General features: G+C 49.1%; 1 protein-coding gene across 6 annotated transcripts; it reads left to right on the forward strand.

Annotated features, from left to right (window-relative positions):
• Positions 1 to 882: 882 nt before the first annotated feature.
• Positions 883 to 20,933, forward strand: SNX33 (sorting nexin 33). Of its 6 annotated transcripts, none has more exons than XM_073303465.1 (4): positions 883 to 1,681; positions 1,762 to 1,935; positions 2,784 to 4,315; positions 18,782 to 20,933. In XM_073303465.1, the coding sequence occupies exons 3-4, from the start codon at positions 2,848 to 2,850 to the stop codon at positions 19,033 to 19,035; spliced, it is 1,722 nt and encodes a 573-aa protein (XP_073159566.1). In that variant the 5' UTR covers positions 883 to 1,681; positions 1,762 to 1,935; positions 2,784 to 2,847; the 3' UTR covers positions 19,036 to 20,933. The 6 variants fall into 6 exon arrangements, 5 of the variants coding, with proteins under 5 accessions (XP_073159566.1, XP_073159567.1, XP_073159563.1 ...); XM_073303466.1 differs by having other exon boundaries at positions 883 to 1,233; XM_073303462.1 differs by having other exon boundaries at positions 883 to 1,935; positions 2,762 to 4,315.
• Positions 20,934 to 21,692: the final 759 nt, after the last annotated feature.

A 21,692-nucleotide genomic window follows, 5' to 3' on the forward strand; every position in this document is an offset into this window, starting at 1 on the left:
GCAGTTATTTGTAGTGACGCCCTTGGGTCCAGTACCTATTTGGGGAAATGTAGACATTAATTAATTACTATTTTTAAGCACAGATAATGTGCCAGGCGTGATACAAGCCCTCAAATACAGATACTCCCTGCACCAGTGAAATGTAATCTAAGGCCCTGATCCTGCACGCTGTTCCAGTGGGGCTCCATGTGGGACCACGTTCATTTATGGGGAGCAACTTGCAGGACTGGAGTCCCAATTAGACAGGCAGAGGAGATATGACACACTAGGGGTCCAATTCTCCACTTACTCCAGGTTTACATCGGTGTGACTCCATTGACTTTAATGGAGTTGTTCCTTGTTTGTACCTGTGCAAAGGACAGAAAATCAAGCTCTAGGTTGTATGTTTTTATTATAACAATAATTATTAAAATTATTGACTTATAATAAGGGAATTGGCAGTGTGCCCTTGTGGCTAGTGCACTGGACTGGGAGTCAGGAGACCTGGGTTCTATTCCCATCTCTGCCACTGGCCTGCTGGGAGATCTTACACAAGTCACCTAACCATCTGTGCCTCAGTTTCCCCATCTGTAAAATGGGGTAATGACACTGACCTCCTTTGTAAAGCAGGTTGATATCTACAGATGAAAAGCTAACTATTACCCGCCCCAGCTCTGAACACCCCTGAATTCTGGAAGAGCTCCGATCCAGCTGTGCATCAGGCCCTCTGATACGCGGGAAGATAAATGCCCGCCATTGGTAAGAAACCCAGTCCCGCTGGGCCAGCTGTGCTGGCTGCCTGTAGAGGGCAGCCTGTGACCTAGCTGGGCTCCCCGCTGCCTGGCTCTGTGTTCGCCTGAAGGCTTTTTAAACTTTCGAGCTTCGCCTCCCTCCCTTGCGTCATGGAAAAGGCTGGAGTGTGAGAGGGACCCAGCTGTGGAGCGGGGCAGAGGAATCCAGGGGCACCTGTGGGGCAGAGCCAACAGGGAAAGGGGAGACCCCGGGCTGCAACAGGCAGCTCCCCAAAACAGCAGGCGCAGGAAGGAATCAACAAGGAAAACTCCGCGGCACGAGCGGGACCTGGGAGCTCAGAGCCGGGAGGAGGAGCCCAGAGGCTGGGGCTTCTCCTGCATAAGCGCCCTGCGCAAGAACTGCGGAGGCCGGGATCATCTTGTGCGCGCAGAGCTTTGGCTGGAGCTGATCCCGGCTGGCGGCTCGGCAAGATGGAGAGAAGGGAGGAGAGCTCTCCTGGAGGTGACCGGTCCTTGCCCCTGGAGAAGGGGGTCTGAAGGGGCACATGTGGTTATTTGGGCCTCCAGGTCTCCCCGCAAGGCGCAGCTCCCCAGCAGCCAGAACTGGGACCAGAGTAGAGATCTTTTCGCCCAGCGCAGCCTGGAGAGAGTGTGTCTCCTGGCTTTATCTGTCTCTCCAAACGGAAGTGCCTCTGTTTTGCTGAATTCTTTAGGCAGCTTTCCCCCCCCCCCCCGCCCCCTCCCCGCTCTTCATCTCCCGGACACAAGAAAACGGAGTCACATCCCCACCCCACTCCCCTGCAGTCGCTGGACTTGGGAAACTTCATTGTTGTTGACCCCCAAAAGCTGCAGGGAGTGTTCCGAAGGAGGGATCCAGTGGATCGCTGCTTCCCTGCCTGGCGCTTTGATTTTTCATCCTGGAAACACTGCAGCGTTTGGAAGGAACTTCGGTGGGTTTTGTGTGCAGCTCGTTTGAAGAGAAGGGAATTTGCCACATTTTTGATGGTTGTTTTTTGTTTCCTCCCCAAAGGGCTGGATTATTATTTGCTCTGGCTATCAATTTCAGGGCGCAGAGAGGAACTGGTCAGGAAATAATCCCAACAAAAGAAACCCCTTTGCCAAACAGGATTCAGACGGAATCGATGGATCTGACTCTAAAATCTTTCAGCCCTCATCAGGGGCTTGTCTAACGTTGTGTCGGTGGGTGAGTGGCAAATCCTTCCCTTTTTACTTAGCACTTGCCAATTTGGGTTGTAAACGTGATTTAAAGATTCCCTATCCCGGAAGAGCCCAGTTACTTCTCTTTTTGTCTCAGTTTTTAAACTTCGCGTGAACTTTTAACATCTTCTTGAAGAGGGTGGGGATTTTTAGGCGACTGTGTTGTTATTACTGTGTGAGAGGCGTGACACATTCAAGCTTGGATTGCTATTTGGCTTTTTAGTTTCCTCCACCCCCCTGGAGGTTTGTGGATTTCAAAAAATCAGCCCCATCAGGAATTGCAAAATACTTGTGTTGGGATCATTTAAGGTTGTGCTTTTGTTTTGTTTTGCCTTTTTTTAAAGGTATTTTTCAAGCACTGTGATTCTGAATTGCACTGGATATGCTTTTTGGAAGATGGGTCAAGATTTATAATTTTTTTCTTAATCCCTAAAAAAGAGAATTCGAGCAAAAAAAGGGGGGGGATTTTTGATTTCTTGTATTTGAGCAAGATTATTTTGGGGATGTTTTTAATGTAAATTCAAACACGAAAGGTGGACAGCGCAGAGACAAACTGCCAGCTAGATAAAATCTACATGGAGCTGACAACTTTATGGATGTGTGTCCATCTGACTGAGGCCTATATCACCTAAATGGAGGGTGCAAAACATGTTTGATTGCCCTAGGAATGCCATTTTTAACAGATGAATTTAGACGGCGGTGTGCATGTATAGGCCTTGAAGTTAAAAAAAATTAGAAAAAAATATAAACATATATATTTTTGTTACTTCAAGGTGAATTCAACTAAACTCCTTTCCACATCACTGTTACAGATTATAAACCGGTGTTTTACAGATTATAAGACTGTGTCTCTGACTGTTGAAGCATCTGAGGTGTTGGTTAGTGGTGGTCCTGGGGGATGTCAAGTTATACAGTCCTCCAGGGAGCAGTCATGGCATTGAAAGCCAGAGCACTTTACAACTTCCAGAGTGAAAACAAAGAAGAGATCAGCATCCAGGAGAATGAGGAGTTGGTGATCTTCAGCGAAAACTCCCTGGACGGGTGGCTGCAGGGCAAGAACAGCCGAGGAGAAACTGGCATCTTCCCCGCCTCTTACGTCAAGATCCTCAGGTCCCGGTCGAGCTCCAGTTATACAGACTATTCAAACAGTCCAGCTAGCTCCCCTGGGAATGAGTCCTTCTACATTCCCCCTTCCAACACCAACACCTCCCACCAGGGCAGCTTTGAGGATGATGATGATGATGACTGGGACGACTGGGATGATGGCTGCACAGTGGTGGAAGAGCCGCAGGGAAGCCCTGGCACCAATGGGCACCCCTCCCCTAGCCTGCAGTACCCTGCGGCGTACCCCCACCAGAATGCTGGCTATCGTCCCAAGCCGGCCTTGGAGAGGCAGGACAGCATCAGTTCCTCCAAGAGGGGCAGCGTGGTGGGGCGGAACCTCAACCGCTTCTCCTGTTTCGTCCGCTCTGGGGTGGAGGCCTTTATCCTGGGAGATGTGCCCATGATGTCCAAGATCGCTGAGACCTACACCATCGAGATGGGTTCCAAGGGCCCTCAGTGGAGAGCCAACCCGCACCCTTTCATCTGCTCTGTGGAGGAGCCCACCAAGCAAACGAAATTCAAGGGCATCAAGAGCTACATCTCCTACAAGCTGACCCCCAGCAGCATCAACGCGCCGGTCTACCGGCGGTACAAGCACTTTGACTGGCTGTACAACCGCCTGCTGAACAAGTTCACAGTGATCTCAGTTCCCCACCTGCCCGAGAAGCAGGCCACTGGGCGATTCGAGGAGGACTTCATCGAGAAGCGCAAGCGGAGACTGATCTTGTGGATGGATCACATGACCAGCCATCCGGTGCTGTCCCAGTACGAGGGCTTCCAGCACTTCCTCACTTGCCGCGATGACAAGCAGTGGAAGATGGGCAAGCGGCGGGCAGAGAAGGATGAGATGGTGGGGGCCAGCTTCCTGCTGACCTTTCAGATCCCCACAGAGCACCAGGACCTGCAGGACGTGGAAGACCGGGTGGACTCTTTCAAGGCCTTCAGCAAGAAGATGGACGACAGCGTCCTGCAACTGACCAACGTGGCCTCGGAGCTGGTGCGCAAGCATGTGGGGGGGTTCCGGAAGGAGTTCCAGAAGCTAGGCAACGCTTTCCAAGCCATCAGCTACTCCTTCCAGATGGACCCGCCCTACAGTTCGGATGCGCTCAACAACGCCATCTCGCACACAGGCAAGACGTACGAGACCGTTGGGGAGATGTTCGCCGAGCAGCCCAAGAACGACCTTTTCCTCATGCTGGACACTCTCTCCTTATACCAAGGTCTCCTCTCCAACTTCCCAGACATCATTCATCTTCAGAAAGGTAAGCCATGCCCAGATGCAGCTTTCTCTGGGCCTCAGTTGCTGCCATGATAAGCCTGTCTCAGGAGAGCGCCCAAGGGAAAGGCAAGGTTTGGCTGTTTAATGGAGGTGCCCTTCTCCTGAAGGTGGAGCAGGATTGGACTGCATTCCGTTGGGGACAATCTGGGGTGGCCTCTCAAGACAGGAGGTAGGCAGACTCTTATGGAAGTTTCATGGTACTTTGCCTTTAAAAATGCTGTGCCCCCATTAACTAATTCAACCTCCTATTAGTCCTAGGAGGCAGGTGCACATTATTGCTCTCATTTTACATCCGGGGAACCTGAGAACAATTAAATTGGAGTCCAAGGTATCGACAGGGACCTGGAATTTTAGGTGCTTCATTTTTCTGGGTGCCAAATTTGGAAAGGTCCAGATCCTGGTTTTCAGAGGACCTTAGTATCTCCTGCCCCTGGGGACTTCAGCTGGAGTCATGGATGCACCGTACTTTGCAAGTTGCTGAGGTGTTTAAAGTTGAACAGCTAATATTAGAGGCCACTTCAGGAAATTTGGGCCTAAGTGACTTCCCCAAGGCACACAGTGAGTCAGTGGCAGATCTCAAGTGTTGTTTCTCCCAGCCTCATATTCAGTCTCTTAGACCAGTGGTCCTCAAAGCCGGTCCGCCGCTTGTTTGGGGAAAGCCCCTGGCGCGCCGGACCGGTTTGTTTACCTGCCACGTCCGCAGGTTCGGCCGATGGTGCCTCCCACTGGCCGCGGTTCACCGCTCCAGGCCAATGGGGGCTGCGGGAAGCAGCGTGGGCCAAGGGACTTGCTGGCCGCCCTTCCCGCAGCCCCCATTGGCCTGGAGCGGCGAACCGCGGCCAGTGGGAGCCGCCATTGGCCGAACCTGCGGACGCGGCAGGTAAACAAACCGGTCCGGCCCGCCAGGGGCTTTCCCTGAACAAAGGGCAGACTGGCTTTGAGAACCACTGGCCTAGACCATGCTGCCTCTGGAAAGGGTTGTTTGAATCTCTGGGACCAGGATATGGGCCAGTATCCGCCTTATACAGAAGTCAGATGTGCTGCTGCTTAATGCCCTATATTTCTTGGCATTCCACGTGACCGTCTGACATTTTACCTGACTCTGGCTGCGGCACCAGGCCTAATTTCCCTCCCACCGACTCACACTTAGAAGGGGAAGCGGAGTGCATTTTGGCAGCCCTGTGATTGGTTCCTCGCTGGGGAGTTCAGCCCTGACAGGGACTTTCTTGAATGAACCCTGCTTAGGAATCACCTCATGACCAGGACCAGACAGCTCCTCCTCCTCCTTTCTCATTTCCTACATTAAGATAATGAGACCTTGATTAAGTATCCTCAGTCTCTCCAGTAATGTGTGGAAAGGAAATCTAGCGACAGATAAATCCCCGTTTCCCCACACTGGCAGAGCTGATTGTGATGCATTCGGATTTGCGATGCTGGTTGCAGGGAGCAGCCCAGGGCACCTTCTGCAGGTGGCTAGGATCATGTTTTCTCTGAGCCTACACAGTCATTTGCTTCTAGGGAAGCCCAAGGCCTCTGTTAGCTCCTCTCAGAGAGCCTCAGAGTACAGAGAGCAAGACCTCTTGGAAATTCATTGCCCCATGTCTGCCAGTGCAGAGCTGGCTGCCCAGTTGGGCCAGAGAGCTGGAGAATCTTGTCTTATCCCAGAAGAGGACAGAGAGTGCGCAGGAAACAGGAGACGATCGTTGGCGAGGTGGGAGTAACAAGGCCAGCACAAAGTCTTGGCATGCTGCTTGTCAGAGTAGCGGGCGTCAGAGTCTTGGTGAGGCCTGGATTCCTGAACACACTGTTTCTGTCTGTGTTTGGCTAGCAGCAGAGTTGTGAGAATCACTACAGAAAGTAGTGCACTTGGGGAAAGGCAGTCCCTTTCAATCTCAGAAGTCCAACTGCTTGTGCCAGGCTCCCTCCTCTGTTCATATGTGGCCTGGCGAAAGTGAGACATTTGGGTGTTTCGGGGACATGTGGCAAAACAAGAGGTACTGCATTGTAAACAACCCCAGGAAGCCCAGGTTGGAGGTGCTGCAGGAACAAAATGCCTGCTCAAGAGAAAACAGCCTTGTCCTTCACAGAGGGATAGATTTCCAAAAGCACAGGCACCTAACTCCCACTGGAGAAAAATCTACCCATAGACTGTCTTCCTTCAGGGTTGCCAGCCCCCCTGACTTGCATTTCCATCCAAGGGGAGGAAGTTGGCAAGAGGATCCAGCTCTGATTTCACTCTAGGGCAAATATTTTGCCAGTAAAAGGTACAGGCAGGAAGGCTGGGCTGTTAGGTGGTTTTCTACAATGCCATTGTAAGTATCCAGGAAGCCATAGCACGGACAGAAGGGCTGCGGCTTATGTGTGGGATCTGGTTTATCTTACCAGAACAGTGAGTCACACCTGGCTTGCAGGTAAAAAAAAATGCTTATGTGTTCATGAGGAAGTGTCCTGCTAAATGCTGAGAGAGCCACCCTTAAACTGAGGCCTGATCTACACTACAGGGTTAGTTTGACGTAAGCTGCCTTGCATCGACCTAGCTGTGCCGATTTAGTAACACCACCTTTCCGAGCGGCAGAGAGTCATGGTCGACGTAATTAGGTTGATGCAGTGTCAGTGTAGACACTGCCTTGCTTACATTGACTGTTACTGGCTTTCAGGAGCTGTCCCACAATGCCCCACATTGCCAATACAATCGACACAAGCGCTCCTGGTGCGGACGTGCACGGCTGACACAAGCAGCCAAGTCCACACACAAGTGATTTAATAACTGCGGTGGCTGTATGCCGACGTAAGTCAGGTTGACAACATTTTGTAGTGTAGATGTGGCCTCAGAAGAACCTTGCTACTATAAGTAGCTCCACTGGAATGAAAGGCACTACTAACGGAGTAAAGTGCTACTTTCTGTGTGTGACGATGGCAGAATTTACCCCGGGAGAGCAGCTACAACCCCCCAGAAAACCTGGATAATAGATTTCAGCTAGAAACAATTCTTCTTAAAACTTGGGAGCCAAATTCCTCTTCGGTATCACTCAGCTGCCTTCACTGTACCCCACTGTTCAGCTGTACCCCAAGATGGAATTTAATCTTCAAGATTTTCTATATTTCTTTCCACTCATTCTTTATTACTAAGGACTTTTGTATGAAAGTAGGGCCCAGAATCTGCCCTGAACCAGGCTTGTGGCTGTAACCAGGGGCAGGGTTTGGCTTAGATTAGAACCTTTGTTTCTAAAGAGAGCTTCTGTTCCTGCTACATCCTGAGCAGGAGTCATAATCCTCTGTTTGTGACATCATGTTAAGTTCCACCGGCAGCCTACTGTGCTGTCACAAACAGAGGACTCTAACCTCAGGTCAGGCGCACGCAGCTGGCCTTCATAGAAACTCTTAGGAAGGAGAGATTCTGTTTTCATGCAAATAGACTTAGAGCTCAAGAACGGGGGAGAGGAATGCAGCAAACAGCCGAAGAGAATTCCTTCTTGCAGAATTTAAAAAAAAATAGAAACAGCCTTTCCCACAAGCATCAGCTACCTCCCCCCCCCAAAAGGCTTGTCTAGATGGTGACTTTTGTTCATGGTGTCATGTAAGCTAGTTAATTTCCAGTGAACTTGAGTGTAAATGCTAAATTAGTTATTCCACAGAAAGTGTTCCTGGTTGTGGCTCACTTTATGGCTCATTATGACTTTCAGACCTGTTTCTCTGCCTGCATCATTTTTCCTTTGACCCTCCCCTCCCGGAGCCTTAGGGTGAATCATGCCCAAGATTAAACATAGGTGGAGTGCCATCATTTGCATTTACACTCATGTTAGAGCTTGTCTAGATGAGAAAGTTGCAGCAATTGAATTGATGGTGTATTTAAAACCGATTTAGTTAAACTGGTGCAAAAGGCTATGTGGATGCTCTTATTTTGTCTTAAACCAGGGTTATTTTGATTTAACTCAAGTCAATTAGGAACAGCTTTAAGCTAAACCAAAATAAGCCACCTTAAACCAAAATTAGAGGGTTCACCTAGGGGTTTGCATTCATTTAAATCAGTCTGAAAACTGATTTCAGTGAAACTATTGCAACTTTTGCATGTGAACAAGGCCTCAGTTAAACTGGTACAACTTCTGTGTATGGACAAGGCCTTAGTTAGCTCAGATGAATTGGCGATCAATTAAACAGAGCTACAACATGACCAAACATTCTAAGCTAGGCACAGCCTAAAAGTCAGAAATCAGAGAGGGAAAAGCTCTGTCTATTAGTTCAACCCTCAGAAGCAAAAGCAAAATTGAAAGAGGACTCTTGTATCTGCCCGTGAAGTGGCTACTTGACTGTCAGCTTTTTGGGGCAGGGACTGACTTTTTGTTATGTGCATGTACAGTGGGGTCCTGATCAGGGCGTCGAGGTACTCCTGTGATATAAATAATAAAGTGCCTTGTGAAGCCCATTTTGACTTGCCTCTGACACAGAGCACTATCCTTTGCAATCACTGCATTTTAAAATCAAGGCCAGTAGAATTGTTCATGTCTAAGAATGAGTCTGACTCTTCTGGTTTGCAGTAAATTACCCCACTGCAAAGTGAGGGTGAAACACTATCATCTTGATTTGGCAGCACTTTACACTAGAGCTGGTTGGAAATTTTTAATCATAATGTCTTTTTTTTGACAAACAATTACCATTTTGGTTAAAATTAACATGTTTTGAAAAATGTGTCATTTTGATGAAATTTTCTTTAGAAAGAAATGAAATGAAGGTTCTCGATGACATCGAAATGTCTCATTTTGATATTTCCCAAATGGTCCATTTCAATTGTTCATTTTGAAACAAAATTCATTGTTTTTCATATTAAAAACAAAAATTAAAAAAAATTAAATGGTTGAAATTGGAAGGAAATAGTTTGATTTTATCAAAAGGAAACATTTCTGTTGACTCCAAAACAATTTTTTGAGGGGGATTTTCTTTCACAGGAAATATTTAGTTTGTTGTCCATTTTAGAATGGGGAAAAAAATTGAAATTGTGGAATTTCCTACAAAACATAAACTCTGGTTCCTGCTGAGCTCTACATTACATCCACTTTGGACAAGAAGCCAGCGGAGAGTAAGGCCCAGAGTTCATTGAAAATTTACCCTTTTATTCTTTTCCTAAACAGACTTAGATTTTTCGAATCCATATGCAACTGGGGATTCTTTGAACAGGCTGTGCAAACATGTGGCTTGTTTGTAAGTTGTTCTATTTGACTAATCATGGTGTCTGGTCACATGGGATTTTTTCTGCTCCCTTGATCAGAAGGACTGAAACGTCTTAAACAGGAGTACAGAGCCAGGGGTCGGCAATGTGTCCATACACGGACACAAGTGTCTGTGGTAAAAATTTTGAGGTCTGTGGGGGTGCTTACCTCGGGCGGCTCCCCACAAGTGACTCCCCGTCCCTGCTGTTGTGCGGCCAGGCAGCTCTGCAGGCATGCTGCCTCTGCCCCACATCCCATGGGAGCTGTGAGGGCAGCGCCTGTGGATGGGACAGCACGCAGAGCCACTTGGCCATACCTCCGCATAGGAGCCAGAGGAGGGACATGCTGCTACTTCCAGGAGCTGCTGGAGGTAAGCGCTGCTTGAAGCCTGCACACACACCCCCGTGCCCCACTCCCGTGCCCCAGCCCTGATACCCCTCCCACCCTCCGAACTCCTTGGTCCCAGCCCGGAGCACCCTCCTACACCGTAAACCCCTCATCCCCAGCCCTACTCCAGAGCCTGCACACCCCCAGCTGGAGCCCCCACACACCCCAGCCCCCTGCGCCAGCCCAGAGCACCCTCCCACACCCTGAACCCCTCATTTCTGGTTCCACTCCGGGACCCACATCCCGACCCCCTGCCTCAGCCGGGAGCGCCCTTCCCCCCCCGCCAATGTCCGTCACTAAATCCAGTAATTTTGTCAAGTGTCCATCGTGCAACATGGTGATGCTGACCCCTGTACAGTGCGTAACTATCAGTGAATTACTAATGACCCCATACCCATACAAATAACCGTATTTACAGGACGAGCACTGAATCTGTTAATATTCACGCAAACAAAATCTCATTCACAGAGCGTTTACAAATAGTGAATAATAAGGGCAGACAAACAAAGTCAAACCGTCTAGCCATTGGGCAGTCCAATGGAGGTTCATGCATTCTCCTTTGCAGTAGTCCTCCAGGTTCATTGGAAACAAAGGATAAAATGAGAAATGGTGGTGATTCTGTGTGCGTGTATTGCTGCTTGGGAAGGATTTCCCTACGTGTCTGAGGAGACTAGGATCTTCCAGATAATTCTTGCTCTCGGTTGGGGACAAGGTGGAAATGATCTTTAGAGACCTAACACATCTCAAAGTCTGAGGAGTTTGGGGGGTTGTCTTTGTTATCAGATCACTGTCCCCTGTGCTGCACTCGCTCCACCTCAGTTTCCCCAGTGGGGTTTTCAGCCCATTCCAGTGGCTCAGCTCTCTGTCCATTTCACTATGAAAGTTCAAACACTGACACCCCCGCCCCATGCTCCCTTGCACCTGAAGTAACAGAGTTTAAAGTCACAGTCCCCAAATAATCACAAAATAAAGGAGTCTTTGTCCTAGTTCTCAGTCCCTCTGAGGTTAATGGGCCACCTGCCCTGTGGCTGAGCTGTCAGACCCCACCCTTCCCCTCAGGTGAGGCACCCTCTACCATGGCATCAGCAGGTCTCCAATACACCCAAACAGTCCAGTGTCCGGTCTGCCTTCCCTCCAGGGAGGCTCTGACTAGCCACAGTCCTGCCTGGTTCCTGGCTTCTTTCCCCAAGTGAGAACTGCCACAAGTACTCCTTTTCTTTTTGCGAATACAAACTAACTCGGCTGTTACTCTGAAACCTTCCTAGGTAGCTATACCTGAGCAAGCTGTCCCCTTTCATGCTCTTCCTATAGGCCTGACACCCACTGCAGGGATAGTGGGTGGTGCTGATTGTGCTCACTCCAATTCATTAACCCTTTCCAGCCCGTGAGAGGTTTGTATACCCCCATCGCAGTCTTATACTGAGTGTACCACTCCAGTTACCTAAGGAATTAGGCCATCTCACATGCCCACATTGTCACTGGTTTGTGAAGGTGAACACAAAGATAGTCCAATATCCGGGAGACTTGGTGGGCGAGGCCTCTGGCTCAGTCATGTTCCTAGTGGCAGGGGCTCTGGATAATTCAATCCTAGATGTTGGAAAGGAAATAACTAATCTGGTTATCTAGTCCATCCTCTTTCCAGTACTGGCTGGGCAGGGACCCTATCAGGAGGGTGTTTGGAGGAGCTGGATGGTATTGGATCTGGTTTGGGATGACTTAGTGATCCTGACTATAGTTAGGTGCCTTCCCTCCAGGGTTGGGTTGAGGCCATTTTTGGGAAAGGGTGGGGAGGTGCTGTGAATCTTTGGATTAAATTAACCTCTGATCCCTGGACAGGCTTGATCTGTCTAGTGCTAGGTGTTCACTGCAGAAACAGGTGTGTTTTTACTTCAAGATGGCTAACTCAAGATCGCTCTCGGGGTGTAAAATCCTAGTGGAGACAAAGGCACAGGGAGTTGTACCTTGATGAACCATATCTGGGATCAACACTAAGTTCTCCTCCTCCAGCTGGGGTCTACCTCAACTATCTCCACTGGGGTAAAGACCATAGTGCCTAGTCTCCATTACCGTTTTACACAGAGATAGCTATCTCCATGTAAAGGCACCGAGTAAAGGCACAGCCTAATCCCTCCCTCCCTCCACTTGGTATCTAAAGTGCTGATGGCCCTCTCTGCAGTATGGCTGGACTCTGCTGGTGGGGCAGGGTGAGTGAGGTGTTTTAACTGGTCGTCTGAGGATCTGTGGGCAATGTGAGCCAGACCCCATGTAGTCTGTGGCAAACTCGCCCTAAATTCAGTGCCAAGGGCTCTGATTCCGTGGCGGTTTAATATTGCAGGCTGGAAATGCTATGGCAGCCTCAGGTGAATGTCAACACTCATTGGGGAAGAATCTGGGAGCTTTGGCAGCTGAGGAAGGGTTGAAGGGTTTTTGAATGCAGGATCAGCACTCTAGCTGGCTGTTTCTGCTAAAGTCAGCAGTGAAATAGTTAATAATGTTGACATTTAAATGGGCCAGTTCACTCTTCTCTGAGCTACTGCTTCAGGCTCTGTGAGGCTCTCTGACTCAGCAGACACATTGGCTCCGCTCTGCTCTGTGCACGTTTGGAAGGTTTTCTTCACAACTGTAAGGGTCAGAAACTCAGAGTGAGGTTTTCAAAGCTGCTTAAGGGATTTGGACACCCAATTAAAATTGAGGGGAATCGGGCACCCATCCAATTCCCCCTTTCATGGCTTTAAAAATCCCCCCCCCTTTTTTTTCCCTCCATGAAATATGAAATTCTGGAGCATAGTGAGTGGGTCCTGTGGCAAGTTCTGACACTAGGGAGCACGTGGGGTTGCACAGGAGAGGAAGAACAAGCATGACATAGGGCATAAGATAGGGGAAACATTGCTTGTCCCCTGAGAGCAATGCTCCTCAGCAGTACTGGAGCAGTGCAAAGACATACAGAGCATTTTTCACAAGTGTATCAAATTCTGTTAGGAGCTGATGTGATTCCCCTGACATCTTACACGAGTTAGATTTCAAGCAGGGTCTCAAAAAGGCATGCCTGGTCCTCCTAAGCCGCTAAGTCTTTAATTCCCCGCAATCCTTGCTCTTTGGGCAGTAGAGGTTTTAATTTTTTTTGCCTAGGCGAATAGAGTACCTGTGGAAATTCCTGATAGCAATTGCTAGAGCCAAGCATAGGACACACAGGTGCTGTGGAAGCTGCCTTCATGCAGCTCTGCCAGTACATATGAATCCTGACCTTTCAGTCCTCCTGCTCTGGGACCCCACAGAACTCCGCCAATGCATCTTCATCCTGACATGCAGTTCCTGCTATTCATTTCTGGGCACTGTTCTGCTAATGCACCTCGGTGTTGACTAAGCAGCCTGTGCTGATCTTCTTCTGGCCTCTCCTGCCATGGTCTATTTATTATAACAAACCGTGTGGTGCTTTTGTGGTAATTGTTATTTATATAGTGCCATTGGTGTACACAGGTGACATGTGTCAAAACATGACTGGTTTCTGCCTTGAGGCTCTTAGTCACATGTGCATGTTTATGGGAATACATAATAATAAAGGCACAGCAGGTACAACATAGCAGAATACACAACACACAGGACTTGAATGTCCTTTGACTTTCACTGGTGTAAATCAGCAGCAGCTCCACTGAAATCAATGGAATTAATCTGGTGTAAAATTGCCGCAAGAGGTTGTCCACATGAGAAAGTTGCACTAGTTTAACTTAAATAGGGTTTTAAACCAGTTACATTCAACTGAGCAAACTCCTTCCTGTGTGCATAATCTTATTTTGGTTTATGCCTGACTTATATCAGCAGAGTTTACTATGATTGGGAGTAGGTTTAAACAATCCCTGAGAGGCCCACCTGAATGGTGGGATCTAGCAGAAAAGCCTGTTGTGATAAGGACAAACTTCCGCTATGGACAATGGTGAATTTACTGTATTTAGAGCAGGCAACCTAATCTACGTTTGAGCCTGGCACTTGGGAGATGAAAGGTTGTTGAAGACTTTGGGCCTGCTGTACCCATTGATCACACTGCATATGCGGGAGCTGCTCCACTGCTATAGAGATTGTCCTTCAGAGGAGAATTTGGCTTGATGCTGGAATTACTGGGTGAGAGTCTGTGGCCTGTGCTATGCCGCAGATCAGACGAGATGATCATAATGGTTCTTTCTGGCCTTAAAATCTATGAATCTATGAACTGGGGTCTGTTCTATCCTTCTGTGGTGGCTGCCCAGGAGGAAGATAAGTTCCCCATGTTATTTTGCAATAAGAGGAAGAAGCAGCAGGAGTATCCTTCTTTCCCATCCCTCCTGCCACAGATCCAAAGGTGCATAAGCTATTGCTATGTGCAGATCTCACCTTTGTGGTCACTGCACTACTAGAACTGAACCCTTTGCTTTGTTGGGTGTCTTGAGATCTCTGAGACACTGTATAAAACCTCACGCTTCTTCCTTCTGTTAATCTATTGCCTCTTCTAGCAGCTTTAACATTCTGCGTCGCTGTGATGTAGATTTATTCCTAGTCTATGATAATCAAATAATAGGCCCTTATGTAGCTCGCTTCATCAGTAGTTCTCCAAGCACTTTTTACAAATGTGAGTAAGAATGATTATCCCCTCTTCACACGTAGGTACACACGTAGGGAAATGGGATACCGGGAGCAAACACAAGGAGGAGGGTACAAGACGGGAAGTCTCCTGATTCATACTGAGAAAGTAGGGCAATTGGCTAGTTATCTTAAGTGCATGTACACAAACGCAAGAAGCCTGGGAAACAAGCAGGAAGAAGTGGAAGTCCTGACACAATCAAGGAACTATGATGTGACTGGAATAACAGAAACTTGAAGGGCCAATTCACATGACTGGAGCACTGTCATGGATGGGTATAAATTGTTCAGGAAGCACAGGTACAGGAGAAAAAGTGGAGAAGTTGCATTGTATGTAAGAGAGCAGTATGAAACTGGAGAAAAGCCTGTGGAGAGTCTTTGGGTTAAGTTTAGAGGCGAGAGCAACAAGGGTGATGTCGTGGTGGGCATGTGCTATAGACCACCAGACCAGGAGGATGAGGTAGACTAGGCTTTCTTTGGACAACTAACTGAAGTTTCCAGATCACAGGCCCTGATTCTAATGCAGGACTTCAATCACCCTGACATCTGCTGGGAGAGCAATACAGCAGTGCACACACAATCCAAGAAGTTTTTGGAGAGTTTCGGGGACAACTTCCTGATACAAGTGCTGGAGGAACCAACTAGGGGCCATGCGCCTCTTGACGTGCTGCTTACAAACAGGGAAGAATTGGTAGGGGAAGTAGAAGTGGGTGGCAACCTAGGCAATTCTACTCCGGGTTCCAGCCCAGGGCCCTGTGGAATGCTGCTGTATGGATGTATGCTGTATGCCTCCTGGAACAGCTGTGTGACAGTTACAACTCCCTGGGCTACTTCCCCATGGCTTCCTCCCAACACCTTCTTTATCCTCACCATAGGACCTTCCTCCTGGTGTCTGATAATGCTTGTACACCTCAGTCCTCCAACAGTCTGCGTTCTCACTCTCAGCTCCTAGTGCCTCTTGCTCCCAGCTCCTCACACACACACCACAAACTGAAGTGAGCTCCATTTTAAAACCCAGGTGCCCTGATTAGCCTGCCTTAATTGATTCTAGTAGCTTCTTGATTGGCTGCAGGTGTTCTAATCAGCCTGTCTTAATTGTCTACAGAAGGTTCCTGATTGTTCTGGAACCTTCCCTATTACCTTACCCAGGGAAAAGGGACCTATTTAACCCGGGGCTAATATATCTGCCTTCTATTACTCTCCTGTAGCCCGGATCCCAATAGGATTACTCTCCTGTAGCCATCTGGCCCAACCCTGTCACAACTCTCTTAGGGAACTGATGGGCAGGATCCCCTAGGAGGCTAATATGGGGGGGCAAGGAGTCCAGGAGAGCTGGCTGTATTTTAAAGAAGCCTTATTGACAGCGCAGGAACAAACCATCCCGATGTGCAGAAAGAATAGCAAATATGGCAGGCAACCAGCTTGGCTTAACAGCGAAATCTTCACTGAGCTTAAACTCAAAAAGGAAGCTTACAAGAAGTGGAAATTTGGACAGATGATTAGGGAGGAGTATAAAAATATTGCTAGAGCATGCAGAGGTGTAATCAGGAAGGCCAAGGCACGATTGGAGTTGCAGCTAGCAAGGGATGTGAAGGGTAACAAGAAGGATTTCTACAGGTACGTTAGCAACAAGAAGGTCAGGGAAAGTGTGGGATCCTTACTAAATGGGGGAGGCAACATAGTGATAGATGATGTGGAAAAAGCTGAGGTACTCAGTGCTTTTTTTGCCTCGGTCTTCACAGACAAGGTAAGCTCCCAGACTGCTGCACTGGGCAACACAGTATGTGGAGGAGGTAAGCAGCCCGCAGTGGTGAAAGAACAAGTTAAGGACTATTTAGAAAAGCTGGACATGCACAAGTCCATGGGTCCAAGTCTAATGCATCCAAGGGTGCTGAGGGAGTTAGCTGATGTGATTGCAGAGCCATTGGCCATTATCTTTGAAAATTCGTGGCAATTGGGAGAGGTCCCGGACAACTGGAAAAAGGCAAATATAGTGCCCATATTTTAAATAGAGAAGAAAGAGAACCCGGGGAACTACAGACCGGTCAGCCTCACTTCAGTCCCTGACAAAATCATGGAGCAGGTCCTCAAGGAATCCATTTTGAAGCATTTGGAGGAGAGGAAGGTGATCAGGAACAGTCAACATGGATTCACCAAGGGCAAGTCATGCCTGACCAACCTGATTGCCTTCTATGATGCGATAACTGGCTCTGTGGATATGGGGAAAGAGGTGGATGTGATATATCTTGACTTTAGCAAAGCTTTTGATACGGTCTCCCACAGTATTCTTGCCAGCAAGGTAAAGAAGTATGGATTCGATGAATGGACTATAAGGTGGATAGAAAGTTGGCTAGATTGTCAGGCTCAACGGATAGTTATCAATGGCTTGATGTCTAGTTGGCAGCTGGTATCAAACGGAGTGCCCCAGGGATCGGTCCTGGGGCCGGTTTTGTTCAATATCTTTACTAATGATCTGGATGATGGGATGAATTGCACCCTCAGCAAGTTTGCAGATGACACTAAGCTGGGGGGAGAGGTAGATATGCTGCAGGGTAGCAATAGGGTCCAGAGTGACCTAGACAAATTGGGCCAAAAGAAATCTGATGAGGTTCAACAAGGACAAGTGTAGAGTCCTGCTCTTAGGAAGAAAGAATCCCATGCACCGCTACAGGCTGGGGACCAACTGGCTAAGCAGCAGTTCTGCAGAAAAGGACCTGGGGATTACAGTGGACGAGAAGCTGGATATGAGTCAGCAGTGTGCCCTTGTTGCCAAGAAGGCCAACGACATATTGGGCTGTATTAGTAGGATCATTGCCAGCAGATCAAGGGAAGTGATTATTCCCCTCTATTCGGCACGGATGAGGCCACACCTGGAGTATTGTATCCAGTTTTGGGCCCCCCACTACAGAAAGGATGTGGACAAATTGGAGAGAGTCCAGAGGAGGGCAGTGAAAATGATCAGGGGGCTAGGGCACATGACTTATGAGGAGCGGCTGAGGGAACTGGGGTTATTTAGTCTGCAGAAGAGAAGCGTGAGGGGGAATTTGATAGCAGCCTTCAACTATCTGAAGGGGGGCTCCAAAGAGGATGGAGCTAGGCTGTTCTCAGTGGTGGCAGATAACAGAGCAAGAAGCAATGGTCTCAAGTTGCAGTGCCGGAGGTCTAGGTTGGATATTAGGAAACACTATTTCACTAGGAGGACGGTGAAGCACTGGAATGGGTTACTTAGGGAGGTGGTGGAATAAGGCCTGGCTTGACAAAGCCCTGGCTGGGATGATTTAGTTGGTGTTGGTCCTGCTTTGAGCAGGGGATTGGACTAGATGACTTTCTGAGGTCTCTTCCAATGCTAATATTCTATGATTATATGATTCTGTATAGAGGTTAGGTGACTTGCTGAAGGTTACATAGCAAGACAATGGGAAAACTGGAGACAGAACACAGGTCTTTTGATGATCAACCTGATGCGCTATGTACTGGATGGTGCAGGATCCACTAAAGCCCCATGTATGTTCTGAAAACAGTGGGCTGTTAAACCTGGTAGTGGCCCAGCAACGTTTTAACACATGTCGATCTAGCCACATGGCAGGGCCAAACTGTGTCATACCTTGATGAAAATGTAGCCTCTGTCTGATCCATGAAGTCAGAGCAAATGGTGCTAGAGTATTGTGCTTCTCTAAAGCACACAGGGCCTTCACTGGATCCATTCCTTCTCTTGTGCAGGGAGCCATACTTACTCAGAGATTGCCCCCCTGGGGTGTGATTCCCAGCATGGCTGTCCAGAGCTCTCTGTGGAACATTTGAGTGCGCTGGTGCCTTCCCAGTACCTTGGCTGTATAGCAAAGCAACACTCAAGGCCTTGCATTGATGCAGTTTTTCCAGATGCCTATTTTCATTCAGTCCCGCATAGTCAGATGTTTGGGAGACTGGAAAGGACTAAGGATGAAGAGGGAGGGCATCATTCGTGTGGCTTGGCAGAGGGAGTGCTGGATTTTTCCAGGACCATAGGAATGTGTAGGCATTAGTAGGTATGTGAACCTGAAGGGAAAGACTTGGGTCTAGAGCCAAGGGGAAACAGAACCAGACCATGATGCATTTGTAGCTCTCCTGCTGCTCACAATGAGCATTCGTCTCTCTTGGGATGCTGGGGTGGAAGAGGAGGACACGGTACAGCCTGGAGAGAGGGAGTGCTGGGACACGCTCTTTACATCTTACTAACCCTTGGTGTCTCATTTCTCTCCCCCTTGCAGGAGCCTTTGCCAAGGTGAAGGAGAGCCAGCGGATGAGTGACGAGGGGAAGATGGATCAGGAAGAGGCAGATGGGATTCGGAAGCGCTGCCGCGTGGTCGGCTTTTCCCTCCAGGCGGAGATGAACCACTTCCATGAGCGACGCATAGCGGACTTCAAGAAAATGATGCAGTCCTACCTGAAACAACAGATCATCTTCTACCAGAGGGTCAGCCAGCAGCTGGAAAAAACTTTACACATGTATGACAACCTCTAATGCCTTCCACGCCTGATGCATCTGCTTCCCTCTGTTCATCTGGACTTGCGTGGTTCGCTCCTTGGAGCCCTGCAGACCTTCCTGTTTGAAATGGACTGAAAACAAATGGAAACTCATGATGCCAGTGTCCAGATTCCATTTGGCTTTTCCCCATTTTCCTTGAACTAATTTGCAGAGATATGCAGGAAATTGTTATACTCGTGTCTTCCGGCTGACCATTCCACTTCTTTCTCTGATAGACTGACCCCCAGTCCCATTCCATCTCCCAGAGTTTATGGGCAGGACATAGGTACTTTTCACAAGCAAAATGGACACTGACTCTATGACACTAACTTTCTTTGCAATAAGCTTTAGCTTCTGGAAACATGTTTCCATACAGTAGGGAGGTTAATACACTACATCCCAAGTAGAGTTGGTCAAAAGTTTACACACACAAAGCTTTTCTGATGGGAAAAAAAGGCCTTTATTCAAAACTGGAACTTTTTTTTAAAATTGTCATAATTTTCCATTTTTCACAAAAGTTTCTGTGAGATTTTTTACCAATAATTTTTTACTAGAAACCATTATGGAAATTGGGACTGAAATCTTTATTGACTGTGTCTGTTTACCAAAAATGTTCTGTAGTGCTTTCAATAAAAGGTTGACTATATAAATATCAGCAAAACTTTTGTGGAAAATGGGCCCATTTCAACCCCCCTGAAATGGAACCAGTTGTGAAATTTCCTGTACAACTGTTTTTCCAGCTTTTTGACCAGCTCTAGCAACAAGATAGTTGGCATTGGAGTGCTAATGTTCAGACTGACTCCTGGAAATTCCACATGTAGCTTGGTTGCCCTCCAGTCATTTTCAACCCTAGGAGTGTAATAATCCTGGACTGACCAGCTCTCAGAATAAGAAAGCAACATAGCAAATGCCCCAGGAAAGATCATTCTGCCTCCAGAGTGAGGAAGGTTATGGAGCCATCTCAGTGTTGTTTCTATATGGCTCAGTCCCGAGACAAGCAGGTGAATGTTGGGATGGGACTACACATATGGTACAAAATAATATCCCCTCCCCAATCCTCTCGCCACAGCTCCCCACCCCAGAATCCACTGGGACTGAGACTCATCTCACACAGGCTTTACTCTGACATGCCTTCAATGGAGTCATCCCTGGTTTACACCGGGGAGGGCAGAATCAGGCCCACTATCTCTACGTTGCTGCACTTGATGTTATCTGAGTCAGGTTTAAAGCATCAAAAGCAAAGAATTCTTTATCGGCCTTGGTAAGAGAGTCTGGGCCAAATTCTGCCCTTGGTTGCACCAGCATAAATTTGGAGTAATTTAATTGTAGTCACTGGATTTACACTGATGTAACCGAGAGCTGAATTTAGACCTGTGTCCCCATCATCTTCTGCTCCCGCACCTCCTCTGAGCCCTTCATCCGCAGCTGGAGTTGCCTTCCCAGGCATTCATGCAAGGATGAAGCTTCCCGGAGTCATATTGGCCATGACACCATCCTCCATGCCTGTTCCTTACCTCTTCCCCAGCACTATCGTCTAGGACAGAGGTGGGCAAATTACAGCCCGCAGGCCACATCCGGCCCATGGGACCCTCCTGTCTGGCCCCTGAGCTCCTGGCCTGGGAGGCTAGCCCCCGGCCCCTCCCCTGCTATTCCCCCTCCCCCACAGCCTCAGCTCACTGCCCCGCTGGTGCAATGCTCTGGGTGGCGTGGCTGCAAGCTCCTCGGGCAGCACAGCTGCAAAAAAGCCCGGCCTGACCCAGTGCTCTGTGCTGCGCTGAGGCGTGGCTGGCTCCAGCCGGGCTGCACAGCTGCCTGTCCTGGTGCTCTGGGTGGCATGGCTGTCGTGCTGCTAGCGACCAGTGCTCCAGGCAGCACAATAAGGGGACAGGGAGCAGGGGGGGTTGGATAGAGGACAGGGGAGTTCGGGGTGGTGGTCAGGGGGCGGGGGTGTGGATAAGGGTTGGGGCGGTCAGAGGGTGGGGAACAAGGGGGTTGAATAGGGGCAGTCAGGAAGGGGAGGCTTCCCAGGGGGGCAGTCAGGAAGGAGGGGGGGGTTGGATGTGGCGGCGGGGGGCAGGCACTCAGGGGCAGGGATTCCGGGGGCAGTCAGGGGACAGGGAGAAGGGTGGTTGGATGGGGCAGGAGTCCCGGGGGGGGAGGTGGTCAGGAATGAGAGGAGGGGTTGGATGGGGTGGCGGGGGGCAGTCAGGAGCGTTCCAGGGCAGCTGGGGGATAGGGAGTGTGGGGGGTGGGGATGGATGGGGCAGGGGTCCCGGAGGGGTCGTCAGGGAACGGGGGGGGGTTGGATGGGGCAGGAGTCCCGGGTCAGGGGCATCAGGGGGCGAGAAGCAGGGCGGGGGATGGGGGCAGGGGCCAGGCCACGCCTGGCTGTTTGGGGAGGCATAGCCTCCCCTAACTGGCCCTCCATACAATTTCCAAAACCCGATGCGGCCCTCAGGCCAAAAAGTTTGCCCGCCCCTGGTCTAGGACATACCCTTAGGACATCAAGATGGCTCAACAAGTCCCTCTTGGTTGTATGAAACACATCAGTCCCTGGTGACTCAAGATGCCTTAGCTTACCTTTCCCCAGGGGAACTTTGCAGCTCCTGTCCAAGGATGCCAGCAGGTAATGGCCACTTCCCCCAGCACTGGGC

Source organism: Lepidochelys kempii, chromosome 10, assembly GCF_965140265.1.
Source record: "Lepidochelys kempii isolate rLepKem1 chromosome 10, rLepKem1.hap2, whole genome shotgun sequence".
Taxonomy (NCBI): domain Eukaryota; kingdom Metazoa; phylum Chordata; order Testudines; family Cheloniidae; genus Lepidochelys; species Lepidochelys kempii.

Bases quoted from the DNA above. Each gene is read 5' to 3' on its own strand.
- SNX33 (XM_073303462.1), top strand. From the start codon at position 2,848: ATGTCAAGTTATACAGTCCTCCAGGGAGCAGTCATGGCATTGAAAGCC. The intron at 4,316-18,781 runs GTAAGCCATGCC...TCCCCCTTGCAG, and splicing joins CATCATTCATCTTCAGAAAG to GAGCCTTTGCCAAGGTGAAG.